The sequence below is a fragment of the Orcinus orca genome, chromosome 1 (genome assembly GCF_937001465.1).
Source record: "Orcinus orca chromosome 1, mOrcOrc1.1, whole genome shotgun sequence".
Taxonomy (NCBI): Eukaryota; Metazoa; Chordata; class Mammalia; order Artiodactyla; family Delphinidae; genus Orcinus; species Orcinus orca.
This window is the reverse complement of record NC_064559.1, coordinates 174,598,928-174,619,295: the sequence shown is the minus strand read 5'-3', so window position 1 is coordinate 174,619,295 and position 20,368 is coordinate 174,598,928. Positions and strand designations below refer to the sequence as shown.

Below are 20,368 nucleotides of genomic sequence, written 5' to 3'. Positions count from 1 at the left end.
GACCAGGGCTCGAACCCGTGTCCCCTGCATTGGCAGGCAGATTCTTAACCACTGTGCCACCAAGGAGGTCCCGACTCCAGTAATCTTTGATAGCTTTCCTTCTGTTTGGTTTGACAAAATATTCCTGGGTCATCTTCTATACTTCTTGCCCCAGACTGCAATCAACCATTTCTCTAAGAAGCCTTCAGTTTTTTAAGTAAGAAATTATATTTCAAGACCACCGCCAGGCCTTTTCAGTGGACAGAACTACAGATTCAGTGGATAGACTATATATATAGTACACACACATACACACACTAAAACAATTCAGGAGTACATAGTGATACTTTCAATTCAAATTAAAGACTCAAGAACTTTTACTTAATCTCTTCTCTGGCTCCTTTCTTCCATACTGAGAATCTTAGTTTTTAAGGACACAGGAGATGATAGAATATTCCATAATTACTCATTTCTTTTATCTCATACACAAAGCACTCTCAGAATAACAATATTAATACTACCACCAATATGATTACTGAAAACATTAAAAAAGTATTTTGCAAATGCAGTTGCCATTCTCCACCTCATTAAACAACTTTGTAGTGAATCTACACCATCAGGGCATATAGTCATGATATGCTATACTCTTTTTTCTTCTTAGCCCCTATGTAGTTTTAGTTCTACAAGTAATCTTATAATATTCACCTCCAGTTCTTAAGTCACTCTACTCATTTTGGTTATCTGAAGTTAGTTTTCTACTAGATTCCCCAGGAAAAGCCCTTGGGAACAGTATTCTCTGAGATCTTACATGTTGATAAGTTTGTGTCCTTTATACTTATTAAGTCTTTTGCTAGGTTCACACTTTACTTTCTTGAGTCTCTTAAATATGTTACTTCATTCATAAAGTATTTGAAAAGTCTAATGATAATCTAATCTTCCCTTCTAAGTCATGTGTTGTGTATTTTTTTAGATGGCCTAAGTATTTTTTTCTTTAAAGTTCAGTCATTTTATTAGAATGTCTTGGTGCTGGTCATTTGGGGACTATATTCTCAGCTTTGAAGTATGATCTTTGAATGTGTAGCTTCAAATTTTTCTTTATTTCAGGAAAATTTTCTTCAATAGTTTTTAGTGTTTGTTCTGTTCCCTTTTTTTTTTTTTCTTCTTCAGGGACTCTATCTATCTCTCTATCTATCTATCTAACTGTCTATCTATCTATATTTTAGTCTTCTTTGCCTATTTTCAGTATTGGTCATTGTGTTTCAAATCCTTTTTACCTTTCTTCATTTCTTTTTGATTTAAAATTTTTTCTTTTCCAATTTATTTAAGGCATTATCTATTGTGTTTATTTGCTGTTGTGTACTTTCTAGTTTGGTCTTCATCTCTAAAATGATTTTTTTCTTTCATTTCTCTTTCCTGAGACCTGTCACCTCATTTCTGAGTTTTTCTTTTTTTTTATTATATGAAACATATATTGTTATTTATCAACATTTTTAAAAGGACATGATATAGAGCAAGTATTGTTTTCCAAACTTATTTGAGCACACAGTCATACTAATATATCACAAATAAATGGTTCTATAGGAGGAATAAATGAGAGCTCATGTGCAAGAACTAAGGAAACGTATTAAAGAGAAACATATTTTCAAGAGTGTGACCATCAGTAGCTTCAACTAATCATGTCTTAAACTTGACCAGTTGATTGGAATCCCCTGGCTTAGATAATAACTGATTTTTTTCTTGAGTCCAGTATGGGGAGCCCCTGAGCAGATGCCAACGTATCTTAGGAATATACAGTTTGGTGCTGAAAACAAGATACACATACATTTGAAAACAAATAAATATATCATCTGAATGGGATGGGGACTAAGTTTGGAAGGAATTTCTCAGGGAGACCTGATTTGTGCATTTGGCTAGTAACAATTGGCCAAGAGGGTAGGGACATCATAGGATATATAAAATGGCCTTGGAATCAATGAATGGTGGGATTAAAAAAAAGCATACTGGCTTGCTTAAAGTGGGGGCACCAAAGTAAAGACATTCTAAGATTGAAGGAAGATCAAATTTTAGATTTGATAGGAAAGGCACTAGGACCACTGTCAATTTTTTAGTATGCTGGGTGAGGCAAGAGATTCAGGTCAAAAGATTTCAACGGGGACTTTCCTGGCAGCACAGTGGTCAAGAATCCACCTGCCAATGCAGGGCACACGGATTCGAGCCCTGGTCTGGGAAGATCCCACATGCTGCGAAGCAACTAAGCCTGTGTGCTACAACTACTGAGCCTGTGCTCTAGAGCCCGCGAGCCATAACTACTGAGCCCACGTGCCACAACTACTGAAGCCCACGTGCCTAGGGCCTGTGCTCCACAACAAGAGAAGCCGCAATGAGAAGCCTGCGTACCACAACTAAGACCCAATGCAGCCAATAATAAATAAATATATTTTTTTAAAAAAAGAAGATTTGAATGTTATTTGCCTGAGATAGTACTGAGTTTTTCTTTTCTTGTTTTTTTAACATCTTTTTTTAAATTAATTAATTAATTTATTTATGGCTGTGTTGGGTCTTTGTTGCTGCGTGCAGGCTTTCTCTAGCTGCGGCAAGCGGGGGCCACTCTTCATCGCAGTGCACAGGCTTCTCATTGTGGTGGCTTCTCCTGATGTGGAGCACGGGCTCTAGGCACGTGGGCTTTGGCAGTTGTAGCACATGGGCTCAGCAGTTGTGGGTCGCAGGCTCTAGAGCACAGGCTCAGTAGTTGTGGCGCATGGGTTTAGTTGTTCTGCGGCATGTGGGATCTTCCCAGACCAGGGCTCAAACCGGTGTCCCCTGCATTGGCAGGCAGACTCCCAACCACTGCACCACCAGGAAAGCCCCCTTTTTTTTTTTTTGGCGGTAGTTGTGTCCCCTGCGTTGGCAGGCGGATTCTTAACCACTGCGCCACCAGAGAAGCCCTATAATGTTTGTTTTAACATGTCATATGCATGTTAAAGAAACTAAGAGAAGAAAAAAAATTTTTTAAGCCAGACTTTTATAATAACCAACAGTATTAGTTTCCTATGGCCACTGTAACAAATTACCAAATTTAATGATGTAAAACAACACAAATTTGTTACCAAACTTAGTGGTGTAAAACAGCACAAGCTTATTACCTTACAGTTTTGGAGGTCAGAGGTCTGAAATGGGTCTCATTAGGCTAATGTCAAGGTGCCAGAAGGGTTGCATTCTTTTCTAGAGGCTCTAGGGCAGAATCTGTTTCCTTGCATTTTCCAGCTTCTAGAGGCCATCTGCTCTCTGACACTGACTCTTCTGCCTCCTTCCTCCACTTATAAGGACATCTGTGACTACATTGGGTCACATAATCCAGGATAATCTCTCCATCTCAAGGTCAGCTGATCAGCAACCTTAATTCCATCTTCAATCTTAATTCTCCTTTGTAACCTATCATATTCATAGATTCTGGAGTTTAGGTCGGGGATGTCTTTAATGGGGCATTATTCCGCCTACAATACTGACATATTTATTATTTTTGGTGATCTCCCTTCCTGTGGATTATTTGGTGTCATTTTCCTTTAGTCTGAAGAACTTTCCTTAGCATTTCTTGTAGTATAGATCTGGTGGTGATGATTTTCTGTTTTTATTGATCTGAAATTGTCTTTATTTTGTTTTTTTAAATTAAAATAAACTTTATTGAGATATAACTTGCATATAAGAAAATGAACCCATTTTAAGTTACAGTTTGATGAGTCTTGAAAATGTATACACTGATGTAATCATCATTACAATCAATACATAGAACATTTTCATCACCTCAAAAATTTATCTCATGACCCTTTGCAGCCAGTCTCTACTGCCCTGGCCCCAAGCAACCATAGATCTGCTTTGTATTAATGAAGAGTAGTATTTCGTTTTAGAATTTCATGTAAGTAGGATAATACAACATGTACTTTTTTTATGTGTGGCTTTTTTTGTTCAGCATCACGTTTTTGAGGTTCATACATATTTTATGGATCAGAAGTTTGTTACTGGGACTTCCCTGGTGGCACAGTGGTTAAGACCCCACACTCTCAATGCAGGGGGCCCACGTTCGATCCCTGGTACGGGAACTAGATCCCACATGCATGCCGCAACTAAGAGTTTGCATGCCACAACTAAGGAGCTGGCGAGCTGCAACTAAGGAGCCTGTGAGCCGCAACTAAGGAGCCCGCCTGCCGCAACTAAGACCCGACGCAGCCAAATAAATAAATAAAGATTTAAAAAAAAAACTTAAAAAAAAAGTTTGTTACTTGTAATTGCTGAGTAGTATTCCACTGTATGAATATACCACAATTTGTTAATCCATTCACTTATTGATGTACATTTGTGTTGTTTTCAGTTTGGGGCTCTTATGAATTAAGATTCTGTGAACATTCATGTACAGGCTATTTTGTAAACATTTGTTTCTCAAATAAAAGCTCTCTTGGATAAATATAGGAGTGGAATGGATGGGTCATGTGGTAAGTATAATTTTACAAGAAACTACCAACACTTTTCTGAAAATGCTTATACCATTTTACACTCCAACCAGCAATGTATATGAGTGCCAGTTGCTCTACATCCTCACCAACACTTAACATATTGTCTTTTTAATTTTAGCTATTTTAGTAGCTATGTAGTGGTATTTCGTTTGCATACATTTCCTTTATGTCTTTGAAACTTAATAACAGCTGAATTAAATTAACATCTGAGTCATCTTGGGGATTTTGTTGACTGACTTATAACATTTCCTGTTTCTTCACTTGCCCACTATTTTTGTTAGATACTGGACATTAAGAATGATATGTCCCAGGATTCTAGATTCTGTTATGTTCCTTTGAAGAATGGTTTTTGTTCTTGCAGGAAGCTAGCTTGGCTAGACTTCAACTCCAAATCCTCTCTCCAGCAGGCAAAAGCTGATATCCTCACCCAGTTCTTTCACCTTCTAGCTGTTGCTTTTTTTTTTTTGTGGTACGCAGGCCTCTCACTGTTGTGGCCTCTCCCATTGCGGAGCACAGGCTCCGGACGCGCAGGCTCAGCGGCCATGGCTTACGGGTCCAGCCGCTCCGCGGCATGTGGGATCTTCCCGGACCAGGGCACGAACCCGCCTCACCTGCATCGGCAGGCGGACTCTCAACCACTGCGCCACCAGGGAAGCCCGCTTTTTTTTTTTTTTTTTAACCTGGGCTGCCTGGTGTTAACCCTATGCATGTATAGGTTAGCAGTCAAACAAGGATTGGGGGGGATTATTTTATGCAAATATTGGGGATCCCCTGCCCTGCTATTCTCTGCTTTCCAGGATTTCTCCTCTAACTCTGGCTGTTCTGCCAGTCCCAAACTCTAATCTCTAACACCTCAAGGCAGTAAAGCTGTGTCTTTTCCCCACCAGAGCTGCTTGCAGGTTGGGGAATGCTCTCAGCAAAATGCCACAGATTCACAAATCTCACCAGTTGCAGTTGTTTTCCAAGGTTACTTACCTCCAGGTTTGCTTACTTTTGGTCACTCTCCAGTGCCTTCAAATAATTAAAAAAAATTTTTTCCCCAAACTTTGTAATTGTTATCCATGAAAGGTTAGTCTGACTGAACTTATCTGCCATCACTGGAAACCAGAACCAGAAATACTTCATTTGGCTGTGACAAAGCAAAAATCTACGTTTTCCAAGTGCCTGAAACCTTCTTTACCTGTTCAGGGAGCCTCTTCTCCTTTACGAACCTTTGACTCCACATTGGGCACCCCTGGGCCCCCCTGAGTTACTACAACACCCCCTTTTTCACAAGTAGTGGCACTCCCTGTTTTTCAATGGGCACAAGGCCATCTGGAATAAAGACTGTATTTCCCAGCTTCTGCATTTATATGTGGCTGAGGTAATGTAATATAGGTTTTTCAGGTCGGGTTCTTCGGAGTCAGAAGCTGAGAAGGAATTTGGGGTGCTAGATACTCATTACAAATGAACAGCTATGAGAAGAAGGGTGCAGAAACAGGACTGGGCAGAGAAAGAAGTCAAACTGTGAAGCTGCAGGCAACTCAATGGGGAGCTCTGTATCACTTACTGCCTGTCAGAGTGTACCTTGTTGGGCCCAAATTGTTGGGCCTTTATAGTCCCACTCTCTCAGTCACCTGATGCAAGCTACTATGGGATAGTATGACCCCAAGTAAAGTGGGTCTGTGCAGCATGAAGGAGCCAACTGCCAGAGGCTGTTTGATAATAACCACATTCTCTACAGATGAGCACTGCATTAGGGTTCTCCAAAGAAACAGAACCAATAGAATATCTATATCTAGATATATATATATCCATATATCTATCTCTATATCTACATCTATCTCTCTATCTATATCTATCTATCATATATATATATATATATATATATATAGAGAGAGAGAGAGAGAGAGAGAGGGAGAGATTATAAGGAATTGGCTCACACTATATGGAGGCTGACAAGTCCCAAGATCTGCAGGGTGAATTGGCAAGCTGGAGACCCAGGGGAGCCAATGATGTAGTTCCAATCTGAAGGCTGGCAGGCTCCAGATCCAGGAAGATCTGATGTTTCAGTTTAAGTCTGAAGGCAGGAAAAAACAGGTGTCCCAGTTTGAAGGCAGTCAGGCAGAATGAATTCTCTCTTAGTCAGGGGAGGGTCAGCCTTTTGGGTCTAGTCAGGCTTTCAACTGATTGGATGAGGCCCTCCCACATTAGGGAGGGCAATCTGCTTTATTCAATCAACTGATTCAAATGTTAATCACCTCCAAAACACCCTCACAGATACACTCAGAATGTTTGATCAAATATCGGGGCACCATGTGGTCTAGTCAAGTTGACACATAAAATTAGCCATCACAGACAGCAAGTCATTTCTTACATCATCCCTGTGTCTACCTTGATGGGCAACATCCAGAAAGTTTTCTTAAAGCGTGGAAAGTCCAATTCTTTGTCCTTTCCTCTTTCCCGCTGGTTTAAATGCAGGCAGAATATCTGGAAATTTAGCAGGCAATTTTGACTGTGAGGTGGAATTCACATGCTGAAGATGGGGAAGAAAAAAGAAGCTGACAACTTTGTAAAACCCACACTACCAGCCTTGAATTGCCTGTCTCTGGCCTTTTCTGCGAAGGAGAAATAAACTTAGCTTTTGTAAGGTACTGTTATTTTAGATTTTCTACAACTTACAGCCAAACCTAATTGTAATTAATATACCTCCTTTCTCCCTGAAGGACTAGAGTTTATTTATAAATTCATAAATAAGGTAGGTTATAATATTCATGAAGATAGAGACTATATCTTATTCAACACTCTTTCCCCAGTGCCTCACATCAGAGTGCCTGGCACATGATAATGGTAGTAACCACATCTGGCACTTTTATATGTATCATGTATTGTCCTAAGTGTTTTATATACATAACATGTAATTTTGAGTTATAGGTATGAGGTGGCTATTATTACTCCATTACTATGTTCATTTAGGTTCAGAGAAGTTAAGGAACATAATATATGCCAAGGTTATAAAGGTAATAAGTGGACAGCTGAGATTTGAACCCAGGCAGTCTAGCTTTTTTTTTTTTCTTTTGCGCCCACGCCATGTGGCATGTGGCATGAGAGATCTTAGTTCCCCGACCAAGGATTGAATCCACACCCCCTGCATTGGGAGCGCAGAGTCTTAACCACTGGATCGGCAGGGAAGTCCCCAGGCAATCTAGTTCTTAACTACTACTCCATCCCGCTTCTCATAAATGCCTGTTTAGTGAGTAGGTATTCAATAAATACTTGTGAAATGAATGGAAATCCCCAGGCTTCCACACCTGTGGCCTGAAGGGAGCTGAAGCCTAAAGTGTGTGCAGGCCCAATCATTTCTAGTATCTGGGGTTGCCTAGAGGGGTCTCAGCAGCTGGGCTGCCCCTGGTCTGTGGTGGCACATGTCACTGAGTGAAAGAGGTGCACTGGTCTCTCTCTGAGCTTCAGTTTCTTCAATTATAAAATAAGGATAGAGCTTCCCTGGTGGCACAGTGGTTAAGAATCTGCCTGCCAACGCTGGGGATGCGGGTTCGAGCCCTGGTCCGGGAAGATCCCACAAGCCACAGAGCAAATAAGCTTCTGTGCCACAACTACTAAGCCTGCACTCTAGAGCCCCTGAGCCACAACTACTGAAGCCTGTGTGCCTAGAGCTGGTGCTCCGCAACAAGAGAAGCCACCACAATGAGAAGCCCGTGCACCGCAACAAAGAGTAGCCCCTGCTCGCCCCAACTAAAGTAGCCCCCAACTAAAGACCGTGTGCAGCAACGAAGATCCAATGCAGCCAAAAATAATAAATAAATAAAATAAGGATAACAATACCTACCAACAGGGTTTTTGTAAGAATTAAATAATATGTAGGAAGTGCTTGGGAAAGTGCCAAGCATATGGTAAATGCTGACTAAAAGTCAGCTACGAGTATTATTATGATTTTAATGTAATTGTGGTTATTAGTTCATCTTTTTGTTTTTAAAAATGGCTTTATTGGGAAATAATTCATATACCATACAATTCACTTGTTTAAAGTGTACAAGTCAATGGTTTTTAGTACATTCACAGAGTTGGGCAACCATCATCACAATCAATCTCAGAGCATCTTCATCACCTGCACATGAAACCCAGTACTCATAAGCAGTCCTACCCTTCCCTGCCTCCCTCCTATCCCCAGGCAACCACTAATCTACTTTCTGTCTCTATAGATTTGCCTATTCTGATTATTTCATGTAAAGGGAAATCATAAAATGTGTGCCTTTGTGTCTGGCTTCTTTCACTTAGCGTCATGTTTTCAAGGTTCGTCCATGTTGTAATGTGCATCAGTACTTCATTTCTTTTTACTGCTGAATACTATTCCATTGTATTTTATTTATCCACTCATCAGTGGATGGACATTTGGCATAAGTTCAGCTTTTTTTTTTTGCGGTACGCGGGCCTCTCACTGTTGTGGTCTCTCCCGTTGCGGAGCACAGGCTCCGGATGCACAGGCTCAGCGGCTATGGCTCACGGGCCCAGCCGCTCCGCGGCATGTGGGATCTTCCCAGACCTGGGCACGAACCCGTGTCCCCTGCATCGGCAGGCGGACTCTCAACCACTGCGCCACCAGGAAAGCCCATAAGTTCAGCTTTAATCCTCACAATAGTCCTGTGAAGCTGGCTGCCCAGGAATTACCATTATTTCCATCTTATAGATGAGGAAGTTGAGGCCCAGAAAGAGAAAATGATGTGCTCAAGGTCACACACCAATTTAGAGGCAGTCTTCTGACCACTGGTCAGTTTCCAGTGGCCCACAGATGCAATGATGAAGTACAGGCTTGTGGCTTGTGTATGTATATGGATGTACCAGGCTTTTGAGAGGGGAAGAGAAATCACGGTCCAGCAGTTCTGGCCTGGCTCCAGTCCACAGCTCAGCTCAGCTGGCTCCAGTCTGCCAGCTCAGGGTCCACCAGCTCAGCTCCTGGGAGGCAGGAGCCTCCATCAGGCTTCCTTTCTGTGTCTAGGGCAGATAGGAAGCCCTTTAAGAATCCAGATTTTGGGACTTCCCTGGTAGTGCAGTGGTTAAGATTCTGCCCTTCTAATGCAGGGGGCCCAGGTTCGATCCCTGCTCTGTGAACTAGATCCCATATGCCGCAACTAAGAGTTTGCATGCCACAACTAAGGAGCCCACCTCCAGCAACTAAGACCTGGTGCAACCAAATAAATAAATAATAATAATAATTAAGAAAAAAAAAAGAATCCAGATTTCACTTGGCTGTCTCATTGCCAGATTTTACCTCCTGGGGCCCCTACTGGAGGTCAGCCACACAAGTAAGAGAATGGGGATAGAATATGGAGGAGGCAAAGTAGGCTGAGACCCTTAGCTCAATAGGAAGGCTTTCCCCAGTGTGACCTTTCCCTACTCTTCAGTCTCCTGCTCTCACCAAGGCCATGCATCCCAGCTTTCAGTTTCATACACCTGTGCTCTAATACACACTGCTCCTTCTCTCTGAGATTCTGCTCTCTGCCAGCTGTATTAATTATTCCTCCATTTATTTTTTACAACCTAGCTCAAACGTCATTTAAAAGTAATAATAATAGAACTTCTGCTACTGGGAATATGGGAGTAGATGTATTTTTCCCTATTCCTCCCACTAAGTACAACTAAAAATCTTGGACTTTATATATAAAACAAAAATAAGAAGACTCTGAAAGATAGAGAGAGGAGAGACTGGCTAGGAACCTTGGGATTCCCAGGAATTCCTGAGGAATGACATGGTGGTGAGTTCCCTGAGTTTTCTTAGAGCTGAAGAAACTGGCAACCAGAAATGCTAACGAGTACAGACCAAAAGAGCCCCATAAAAGCCTGTTTTCTCTAGCCAAAGGACCAAGAAAAAGAGGTAGCTCAGCAAGGAGAAAATCGTCTAGACAAGAAGTGCTCTGGCCTAGCTAAACAACACAGAAAAAAACGGTAGCCCTACATTACCCATGTCAGCAAAGGCCACGTGTGCAGCCTAGATTTCCTGCTTTGGGGGGTACCCCAACATCCCCACTTGGGAGGTGTCAGAAAAGGTCAAGTAGGGTGCTGCACTCACATTTCTGCCCAGTAGTAAGGAGAATTCCCCGCCTCAGGTATCAATGGAAGCTGTGTAAGGAAACTGGACTTCTACGTATACCTGGCAGTAACTTGGCACTGCCCTCACTTCTCCTGCCTGAACAGTGTCCAAAAAAAAAAAGCCAGCTAAAACAGAAGGTTTAAATAAGATCTAGAGTCTCATAACATTCAGGAAAATATCCAGGTTACAAAAAACAAAAAAGACACTTGCCATATTTTCTATTTTTTGAGAGAAAAGGAAATCCAACAGATGCCAATACCACAATAACAGAGATATTAGAATTATCTGGCCAAGATTTTAAAGCAGCCGTCATAAAAATTCTGTGAGCCATTACAAACATGCTTGAAGTAAATGCAAAAGAATAGAAAGTCTCAGCATGGAAACAGAAAGTCCAGTGAAGACATCGAAGGTATAAAGAACCAATTCTAAGTTTGGGACTAAAAATACAGTAACTTTTGATTTTAAAAACTCAATGGATGGTTTCAATGGAAGAATGGACAGAGCAGACATAGGAAAGTATCTGTGAACACAAAGATACAACAACAGAAATTCTCCAGTCTGAACAGGGAGAGAAAAAAAAGGCTCAAGGACTGGTGGGACTACAGCAAAAGATAGGACATTCATGACAGAGTCCAAGAAGGACAGGAGAAAGAGGGAGGGGGTGAAAAGGTACTGGGAGAAACAATAGCTGAAAATCTCCAAAATTTGTCAAGAAACATAAACCTACAAACTCAAGAAACTGAGCAAACTCCAAACAGGACAAAACCAAAGAAATCCACATCAAGACACATCATAAACTTCTGACAATGACAAAGAAAACATCTTAAAAGCAGCCAGACCAAAAAAAGAAAAAAACACAAAAAAAACCCTTACCTGTAGGTGAAAAATAATTAGAATGACAACAGATTTCTCATCAGAACCATGAAGGTCAGAAGGAAGTAGCACAATATTTTTCAAGTGCTATCAATCCAGAATCCTATACCCAGTAAAAACGTCATTCAGGAATGAAGGGGACATCAAGACATTCTCAGATAATGGAAAACTAAGAAAATTTATCACCAGCAGACATACCTAAACAAATAACTAAAGGAAGTTCTCTAAGCAGAAAGAAAACAATATAAAAGAAGGAACCCTAGGACATCAGGAAAGGAGAAAGAATACAATAAGAAAAAATATGGGTAAACACAATAGGATTTCATTCTCCTCTTAAGTTTCCTAAATTATGATAATTGAAGCAAAAATTACAACACTTTCTGATATTGTCCTAAGTGTTTGTAGAGGAAATATTTAAGGCAATTATAATAAATGGGGGAGAGTCAAAGGAGGTAAGGACAGTTAAAGATTCTATACTTGAACTAGTAAAATGATGACACCAGTAGACTGGGACAAATTATGGATAAAATGTAATACCTAGAGCAACTACTAAGAAAAAGCTATACGAAGACATACATTCAAAAGCACTATAGGACTTCCCGGGTGGCAGAGTGGTTAAGAATCCACCTGCCAATGCGGGGGACATGAATTTGATCCCCGGTCTGGGAAGATCCCACATGCTGCGGAGCAACTAAGCCCGTGCACCACAACTACTGAGCCTGCACTCTAGAGCCGCGTGCCACAACTACTGAAGCCCACGCACCTAGAGCCTGTGCTCTGTAACAAGAGAAGCCACCTCAATGAGAAGCCTACGCACCGCAACAAAGAGTAGCCCCCACTTGCCACAACTAGACAAAGCCTGCATGCAGCAATGAAGACCCAACACAGCCAAAAATAAAAATAAATACATTTATACAAAAGCACTATAAATAAATCAAAATGAAATGCTAAAAATGTTCCCATAGGGAGCAAGTAATGCAGGCAAAAGGAAACAGAGAAATGAAAAACAGAGAACAAACAGAGAGCAAAACAAAACAAAATGGCAGACTTAAGCATTAAGCCCTAACATAGCCACAGTTATAGTTGAAGACCTCAGTAGCCTTCTCACAGCAATTAAAAGAACAACTCGACACACAACCAGCAAAAATATAGACATCTACAATAACACCATCAGCTAACAAATCTAATGAATATTACATAACACTCCACCAAACAACAGCAAAATACACATTCTTTTTGTGTGCTCACTGAACATATACCAAGATAGAGCATATCCTCAATAATAAAACAAATCTCAACAACAACCAAAAAGAGTTGAAATCATATAGAGTGTGTTCTCTAGCCACAATGGAATCACTACACATCAATAACAGAAAGATAACAAGAAAATTTCTTAATACTTGGAACTAAAGAATACACTTCTAAATAATCCATTGGCCAAAGAGGAAGTTTCAAGGGAAAAAATACATTGAACTGGATGAAAATGAAAATACAACAAAATTTGTGGGACCCGGTACAGCAGTGTGGAGAGGAAAATTTGTAGCATATGTTAAAAAAGAAGAAAAATGTCAAATCAATAATGTAATCTCCTACCTCAAGAATCTAGAAAAGGAAGAGCAAAATAAACCCAAAGCAAGCAAAAGGAAGGAAAAAATGAAGAGAAGAGCAGAAATCAATGAAATTGAAAACTGATTAACAGGTCTCAGTTGATCACTGACTGAATGATGATATAGAGAAGTTAATGCCATTGAAAGAAAAGTTTAATGTTACTACTCACAGTTCCCCTACAAAGGGGAGGCATAGCACACTATGCAAGACCATGGGGGAAGCACCAGTGTTGGTCAGGAGGCAGAAAGGAGTGAGGGGCACAATCTTTATTGGGGTTTCCACAGAAAAGACACAGCAGGGCAGGAAAACAGTTTAGAATTGGCTAATTTGAATAATTCTAGTGGGCTTTGGTCTGTCCCTGGTCATCTGCTACTTGGCCCTGGGTGATTTAGGGCAGGGAAAATATTGGCTTGGAGTATGAGGGTTAAATAAAGGAAGTGGTTGGCATATAGACTTGGGATTGGTTGAACAGTCTGTAATATGATTTTCACATGCCTGCAAAAGCTAGGTTGCAAGGGAGATGTAAACAACTTTAATCATTAGTTTGTCCCTGTGATTAATGGGTGCCAAATAGACAAAGGTAAAATCTAAGAAAACACAGTAAGAACAAAAGCAGTAGAGAAAATCAGTGAAACAAAGAGCTGATTCTTTGAAAAGATCAATCTGATAAATCTCTCGTAAGACTGCCAAGAAAAAAGAGAGAAGACACAAATTACTAATATTATGGATGAAATAAGGAATATCACTACAGATGCTCAGACATCAAAAAAAAAATAGTAGGGGAACACAATAAGCTCTACACACATAAATTTAACAACTGGAACAAAATGGACCAATTCCTCAAAAAAAATACAAACTACCACAACTTATCCAATATGAAATAGATAATTTGAACAGTTCTATAACTATTAAGGAAATTGAATTCCTACTTTTAAAAATCCCATAAAAGAAATCTCCAGGCATAGATGATTTCACTAGAGAATTCCACCAAACATTTAAAGAAAAATTAATACCAATTCTATACAATAGCTTCTAGAAAATAGAAGAGAAGGAAACACTTCCTAATTCATTTTATGAAGTTAGTATTACCCTGATACCAAAACCAGACAAAACAGTACAAAAAAAGAAACTATAGATTAATATCCCTCATGAATTTAGATTAAAAAATTCTTAACAAAATATTAGCAGATAGAATTCAACAATCTATAAAAAGAATCATATACTATAACCATCCAGGGTTTATTTCAGGGATGCAAAGCCAGTTCAATATTCAAAAAGCAATTAATGTAATCCACCATATTAGCAGGCTAAAGAAGCAAAGTCACATGATCTTATCAACTGATACAGAAGAAGCTTTTGACAAAATTCAACAGCTATTCATGATAAAAACTTCCCAGAAAAATAGGAATAGAGGGGAACTCCTCAATTTGTTAATGAACATCAACAAAAAACCTACTGCTAACGCTATACATAATGGTGAAAGACAATGTTTTCCCCCTATGATTGGGAACAAGACAGGATGTCTTCTTTTGTCACTCTTATTCAACATAGTGCGGGAAGTTCTAGCCAGTGCAACAAGGCAAGAAAAGTAAATAAAAGGCATACATGGGGCTTCCCTGGTGGCGCAGTGGTTGAGAGTCCGCCTGCCGATGCAGGGGACACGGGTTTGTGCCCCGGTCCAGGAAGATCCTACATGCCGCGGAGCGGCTGGACCCGGGAGCCATGGCCGCTGAGCCTGCGCGTCCGGAGCCTGTGCTCCGCAACGGGAGAGGCCACAGCAGTGAGAGGCCTGCATACCGCAAAAAAAAAAAAAGACATACACACTAGAAAGATAAATAAAAGTGTCCCTAAATGCAGATGACGTGATTGTTTACAGAGAAAATCCCAAGGAATCTACCAAAAAGCCTCTTAGAACTAATAAGTGAGTTCCTCAAGGTCACAGAATACAAAATAAACATACAAAAACCAATTGCATTTCAATATACTAGCAATGAACACGAGGAAAACAAAAATAAAAATACAATACCATTAACAATCACTCAAAAAAAAAAACTTAGGTGTAAATCTGAAAAAACATGTACTTGGGCTTCCCTGGTGGCGCAGTGGTTGAGAGTCCGCCTGCCGATGCAGGGGACACGGGTTCGTGCCCCGGTCCAGGAGGATCCCGCATGCCGCAGAGCGGCTGGGCCCGTGAGCCATGGCCGCTGAGCCTGCGCGTCCGGAGCCTGTGCTCCGCAACAGGAGAGGCTGCGGCGGTGAGGCCCGCGTTCCGCAAAAAAAAAAACACACACAAAAAAACACATGTACTATACAGGATTTGTATACTGAAAACTACCCAATGCTGGTGAATGAAATAAAACAAAATCTAAATAAATGGAGAGACATACTGTGTTCACGGATTGGCAGATTCAACACAGTAAACATGTCAATTCTTTCCAAATTGATAAACAGGTTTAATGAAATTCCTATCAAAATCACAGCAAGAGTTTTTTGTAAACATAGATAAGATTATTCTCAAATTTATACAGAGAGGCAAAGGAACTAGAATAGCTAAAACAAATTTGAAAAAGAAAATAAAGTGGGAGGGATCAGTCTACCCAATTTCAAGACAAATACCTACAGTTATCAAGACTGTGTAGGGGCTGGGCTTCCCTGGTGGCGCAGTGGTTAAGAATCCGCCTGCCAATGCAGGGGACACAGGTTCGAGCCCTGGTCCAGGAAGATTCCACATGCTGTGGAGCAACTAAGCCTGTGTGCCACGACTACTGAGCCTGTGCTCTAGAGCCCATGAGCCACAACTACTGAGCCCGTGTGCCATAACCACTGAAGCCCGTGTGCCTAGAGCCCATGCTCCACAACAAGAGAAGCCACTGCAATGAGAAGCCCACGCACCACAACGAAGAGTAGTCCCCGCTCACCACAACTAGAGAAAGCCCACATGCAGCAAGGAAGACCCAACACAGCCATAAATAAATACATAAAGAAAATAAATTTATATAAAAAAAACACTGTGTAGTACTGGTGGAGGAATAGACACATAGCTCAATGAAACAGAAGAGAGATCCCAGAAATGTACTCACAAATATGCCCAATTGATTTTTGACAGAGGTACAAGAGCAATTCAACGAAGGAGAGATAGCCTTTTCAACAAATGGTTGTTGAAATAAATGTCTGGGGCCAAATGGAGCCACTCCTGCTCGTGGTGATACAGAAATTTAGATAACCTTCATGTCCCCGTAGATGCTCCACTTCAACAGAAACACACTATATCATCAGTCAGTCCCCAAATGTCAAGCCAGCTCTGGGCTCTATACTTATTTCCTGTTCCTTCTCACCCCAAATGGGGTTGACTATGTGGCCCCAGTCAATCAGATATTTTCTATTTTTCTCTTCCTGTTCATTATTCTTTATCCTATAAGCTTCCTGTCTTTTGCTCCATTTAGCAGTTTTCTGAATGGCTATTGTCTGCTTCATGAAGTGTTAAATTAAGTTTGTATCACCTAAATTATCTTCTTTAATCGTTTTTTTACATGGTGCTAGAGCAATTGAACATCGATAGGCAAAACAATGAGTCTCTACCTAAATATAACACATTATACAAAAATTAACTCAAAATGGATCACATATTTGAATGCAAAACATAAAACTTAAAACTTTTATGAAAAAACATAGGAGAAAATCTTTGGGATCTAGGGTTAGGTCAAGTGTTATTTTATTTTAAACCATTTTTTTTTGGCCACGCCACGCACCTTGCAGGATCTTAGTTCCCTGACCAGGCATGGAACCCAGGTCCCTGCAGTGAGAGCACGAAGTCCTAACCACTGGACCATCAGGGAATTCCCAGGTCAAGTGTTCTTAGAGTTGACACCAAAATCATGATCCATAAAAAGGAAAAACTGGGGACTTCCCTGGTGGCACAGTGGTCAAGGATCAGCCTGCCAACACAGGGGATACAGGTTCAATCCCTGGTCCAGGAAGATGCCGCAGAGCAACTAAGCCCGTGGGCCACAACTACTGAGCCTGCGCACCACAACTACTGAAGCCCGTGCACCCTAGAGCCTGTGTGCCGCAACAAGAGAAGCCACCGCAATGAAAAGTCCACATACCAAAACGAAAAGGAGCCCCCACTCACCGCAACTAGAGAATGCCCACACGCTGCAACTAGAGAATGCCCACGTGCAGCAAAAAAGACACAGCGCGGCCAAAAAAAAAAAAAAAGTTCAATGTCATTAGCAACTAGAGGAATGTAAGTTAAAATCACAACAATATATCACTTGACACTTATCGGAACAGCTAAAGTAAAAAATAGTGACAACACCAAATTTGTGAGGATGCGGAAAAACTGGATCACTCAAACATTGCTGGTGGGAATGTAAAATGATACAGCCACTCTGGAAAACAATTTGTGAGGTTTTTTTAAAAAAAAACTAAACATACAGGGCTTCCCTGGTGGCGCAGTGGTTGAGAGCCTGTTGATGCAGGAGACACGGGTTCATGCCCCGGTCCGGGAAGATCCCACATGCTGCGGAGCGGCTGGGCCCGTAAGCCATGGCCGCTGAGCCTGCACGTCCGGAGCCTGCGCTCTGCAACGGGAGAGGCCACAACAGTGAGAGGCCAGCATATAACAAACAAACAAACAAACAAACAAAAAAACTAAACATACAAATACTCTATAACCTAGCAGTTGCACTCCTGGGCATTTATCCCAGAGAATAAAGACTTATGTTTACACAAAAATCTGCAAATGAATGCTTGTAGCAGTTCATAATAGCCAACACTGGAAACAACCTACATGTCCTTCAACCTGTGACTAGCTAAATAAACTGAAGTACATCCACACCACAGAATACCATTTAGCAACAGTAAGAAACATATTGATATACATATGCTCAACAATCTAGATGAATCTCTGGAGAATCATGCTGAGTGAAAAAAGCCAATTTTAGAAAGTTACTATTATATGATTCCATTTATATAACTTTTTTTTTTTTGCGGTATGCGGGCCTCTCACTGTTGTGGCCTCTCCCGTCGCGGAGCACAGGCTCCGGACCGGATGCACAGGCTCAGCGGCCATGGCTCACCGGCCTAGCCGACCAGGGAAGCCCTATATAACATTCATTGAAATGACAAAGCTATAGAAATGGAGAATAGATTACTAGTTACCAGGGATTAAGGAAGGGGTAGAAGTGAGAGGGGGAAGGAAATGGGTGTGGCTATGAAAGGGCAACATGAGGGATTCTCAGGAGGTGATGGAAATGTTCAGTATCTTGACTGCATTTTTGTCAATAACCTGGTCTTGATGTCATACTATAGTTCTGCAAAATGTTACCATTAGGGGAAATGGAATAAAGGGTAAAGGGTACATGGGAGCTCTCTGTATTATTTCTTACAATTGCATGTGAATCTGCAATTATCTTAAAAATTTAATAAATAATTAAAAAATCAGTAAGAAATTATCCCCTGCCCCACCCCAGGCAAATAGTAACAGTTATCATCAGAGGCAAATTTACCATAAAGCTAAAGGTAAACTTCAGGGCCGACCTGCACAGAGTGTTCTAATTGGGGAGAAGCCAGATTGCAACAGGAAGACTTTCTGATAAATTGCCTAGAGGTTTCAGAAAAAAGGGACCTACATTTCCAAGATTCCCTAATTTTAAAAATCTCATTCTAAATAAATATTAATGTGTACCTAATTTTAATGTGTACCTAATTTTAGAAGGTCTCAATAAGTACTTACAAAAGCTTCACGCCCCACAAAATTTGGCTCAGCCCCTCCTTACCATTCAGATCCTGGGTATTCTCACTAGGTGTGTGACCTTAGATTAGTGTCTCTGAGCATTTCTTCATCTGTAAAATAGGGATGATAAATGGAATATCGCCTGCCATATCAGAAAACAAAGGGTGTCACAGTCTCAGCGATTGCAGCCGTGCAGCCAGCACTGAAGGTGGTGAGCCCTGAGGGAACTCAGGAAACAAAGAATACCTGCCATCTAGCAGCCTTCAGACTGCAGCCACTCCCTAAGGTGAGCCCTGAGGAAACTCAGGATGTGAAAGCACAGGGTACTGGCCCCAGATAGCTAAGGTGCATATCAAAGGAATGATTTCATTGAGCCCAGAATCTTACATCTTCCCATACATAGCAAAGCGTTAAATTCCTTAACATGCGATTTCTGGTTTCCTTTAATTAGTAATCTTTTGATGTTCCACACTACCTGCCCTTTGTTGCAAAACTCCTATATATCCTAGCTCCCCCCTCGCCTCCTCAGAGCAGTTCTGAGGGTTACTTGAGATGCTGCCTCCTGGGCTTGAAGTCCTAAAAATTCCCGCCAAATAAAACAACTCTTTGGTTGTGAATGATTTTTAGTCCACAGGGACAATAATAAACCTACCTTACCGTTGTGAGCATTAAATGAATTATTATAACTAAGAAGCTTAGAAGTGCCTGGCAGTAAATGCTACGTGTATACCCTTACTATTATTAGTGAGCACCTGGGTTGTGCCTGGCATTATACTAAGAATTTTAAGCACATTAATTTAATTCTCAGAATAGCTAAAGTACTAATATAATGTAAATTTTCGGTATGAAGTAATTGACGTTTTGAGAGACTGAGTCTACAGGTAGACTGAGTGTATAGGATTCGGACTGACTCCGAAACCACACTACCACCAACACGGTTTTCCCTAGGAAGGGAAGGTAGCTTCCTCCAAGACACCCCAGACCTTAAGTTCACGTCCCCTGGGGGCTTTCACTGCCTTAGCCGACCACGTAGTAGGGAGTCCAGGAGGAAAAACTCCCTCCACCCCCGGCGGTGGAGGTGGGAAGGAGAGGGCCGGGCTAAGCGACATCTGACTCCAACCTCGACCTCCTCTCCACGTTCGGCACGCACACGCGCACACACACACACACACACACACACACACACACACACACACACACGTGCCGCCTTTCTCAGCCTTCCGCACACGGGGGCAGGTCCTCCGCGGTCCCGTCGGAGGTAAACTGTCACTTCAGCTGCCGTCCGGGCAGCCCACCGGCCTCCCGCAAACGGCAGTGGACCGGAGCCGGAGTCCAGCCCGCGGGTGAAAAAACCCGGCGGGTGCGCTCGCCCCTCCCACTTCGCCCAACGGCTCCCGCCACTGCAGGCCCCGCCCTACCTCTTAAGTCCCTCCTCCCCGCTCGTCCGTTTAGCCTACCCAGCTCCAGAGTCCAGGCCTCTCAGCTACCACAGCGCTAGGCCTGCCCCCGTCCTTGGGTCGCGAGCGCCGAAGTCATCGAACGCAGCCAATGGATGGTGCGGTGGCGGCACCGCGGGAG

At 41.7% G+C, this 20,368-nt stretch overlaps 1 protein-coding gene and 1 long non-coding RNA gene across 6 annotated transcripts in view; one reads left to right on the top strand and one right to left on the bottom strand.

The window, feature by feature from the left end:
* Positions 1-20,299, bottom strand: part of LOC117198760 (uncharacterized) — a 25,065-nt gene extending 4,766 nt beyond the window's left edge. The window contains exons 1-4 of one of the 3 annotated variants that reach the window (XR_007473711.1): positions 20,209-20,299; positions 18,834-18,900; positions 6,861-7,002; positions 6,410-6,546 (exon numbers count right to left, since the gene is read on the bottom strand). This is a non-coding gene — a long non-coding RNA (uncharacterized LOC117198760). Of the gene's footprint in view, positions 1-6,409; positions 6,547-6,860; positions 7,003-18,833; positions 18,901-19,990; positions 20,180-20,208 lie in introns of those variants that run through there. The other 2 variants (XR_007473710.1, XR_004479992.2) reach the window with 2 other exon arrangements.
* RAD54L (RAD54 like) overlaps positions 20,224-20,368 on the top strand; it is a 31,892-nt gene continuing 31,747 nt past the window's right edge. For all 3 annotated transcript variants that reach the window (XM_033416498.2, XM_033416497.2, XM_033416496.2), the window contains exon 1: positions 20,224-20,368. In XM_033416498.2, the coding sequence (XP_033272389.1) occupies positions 20,339-20,368 (30 nt within the window). In that variant the 5' untranslated portion in view covers positions 20,224-20,338.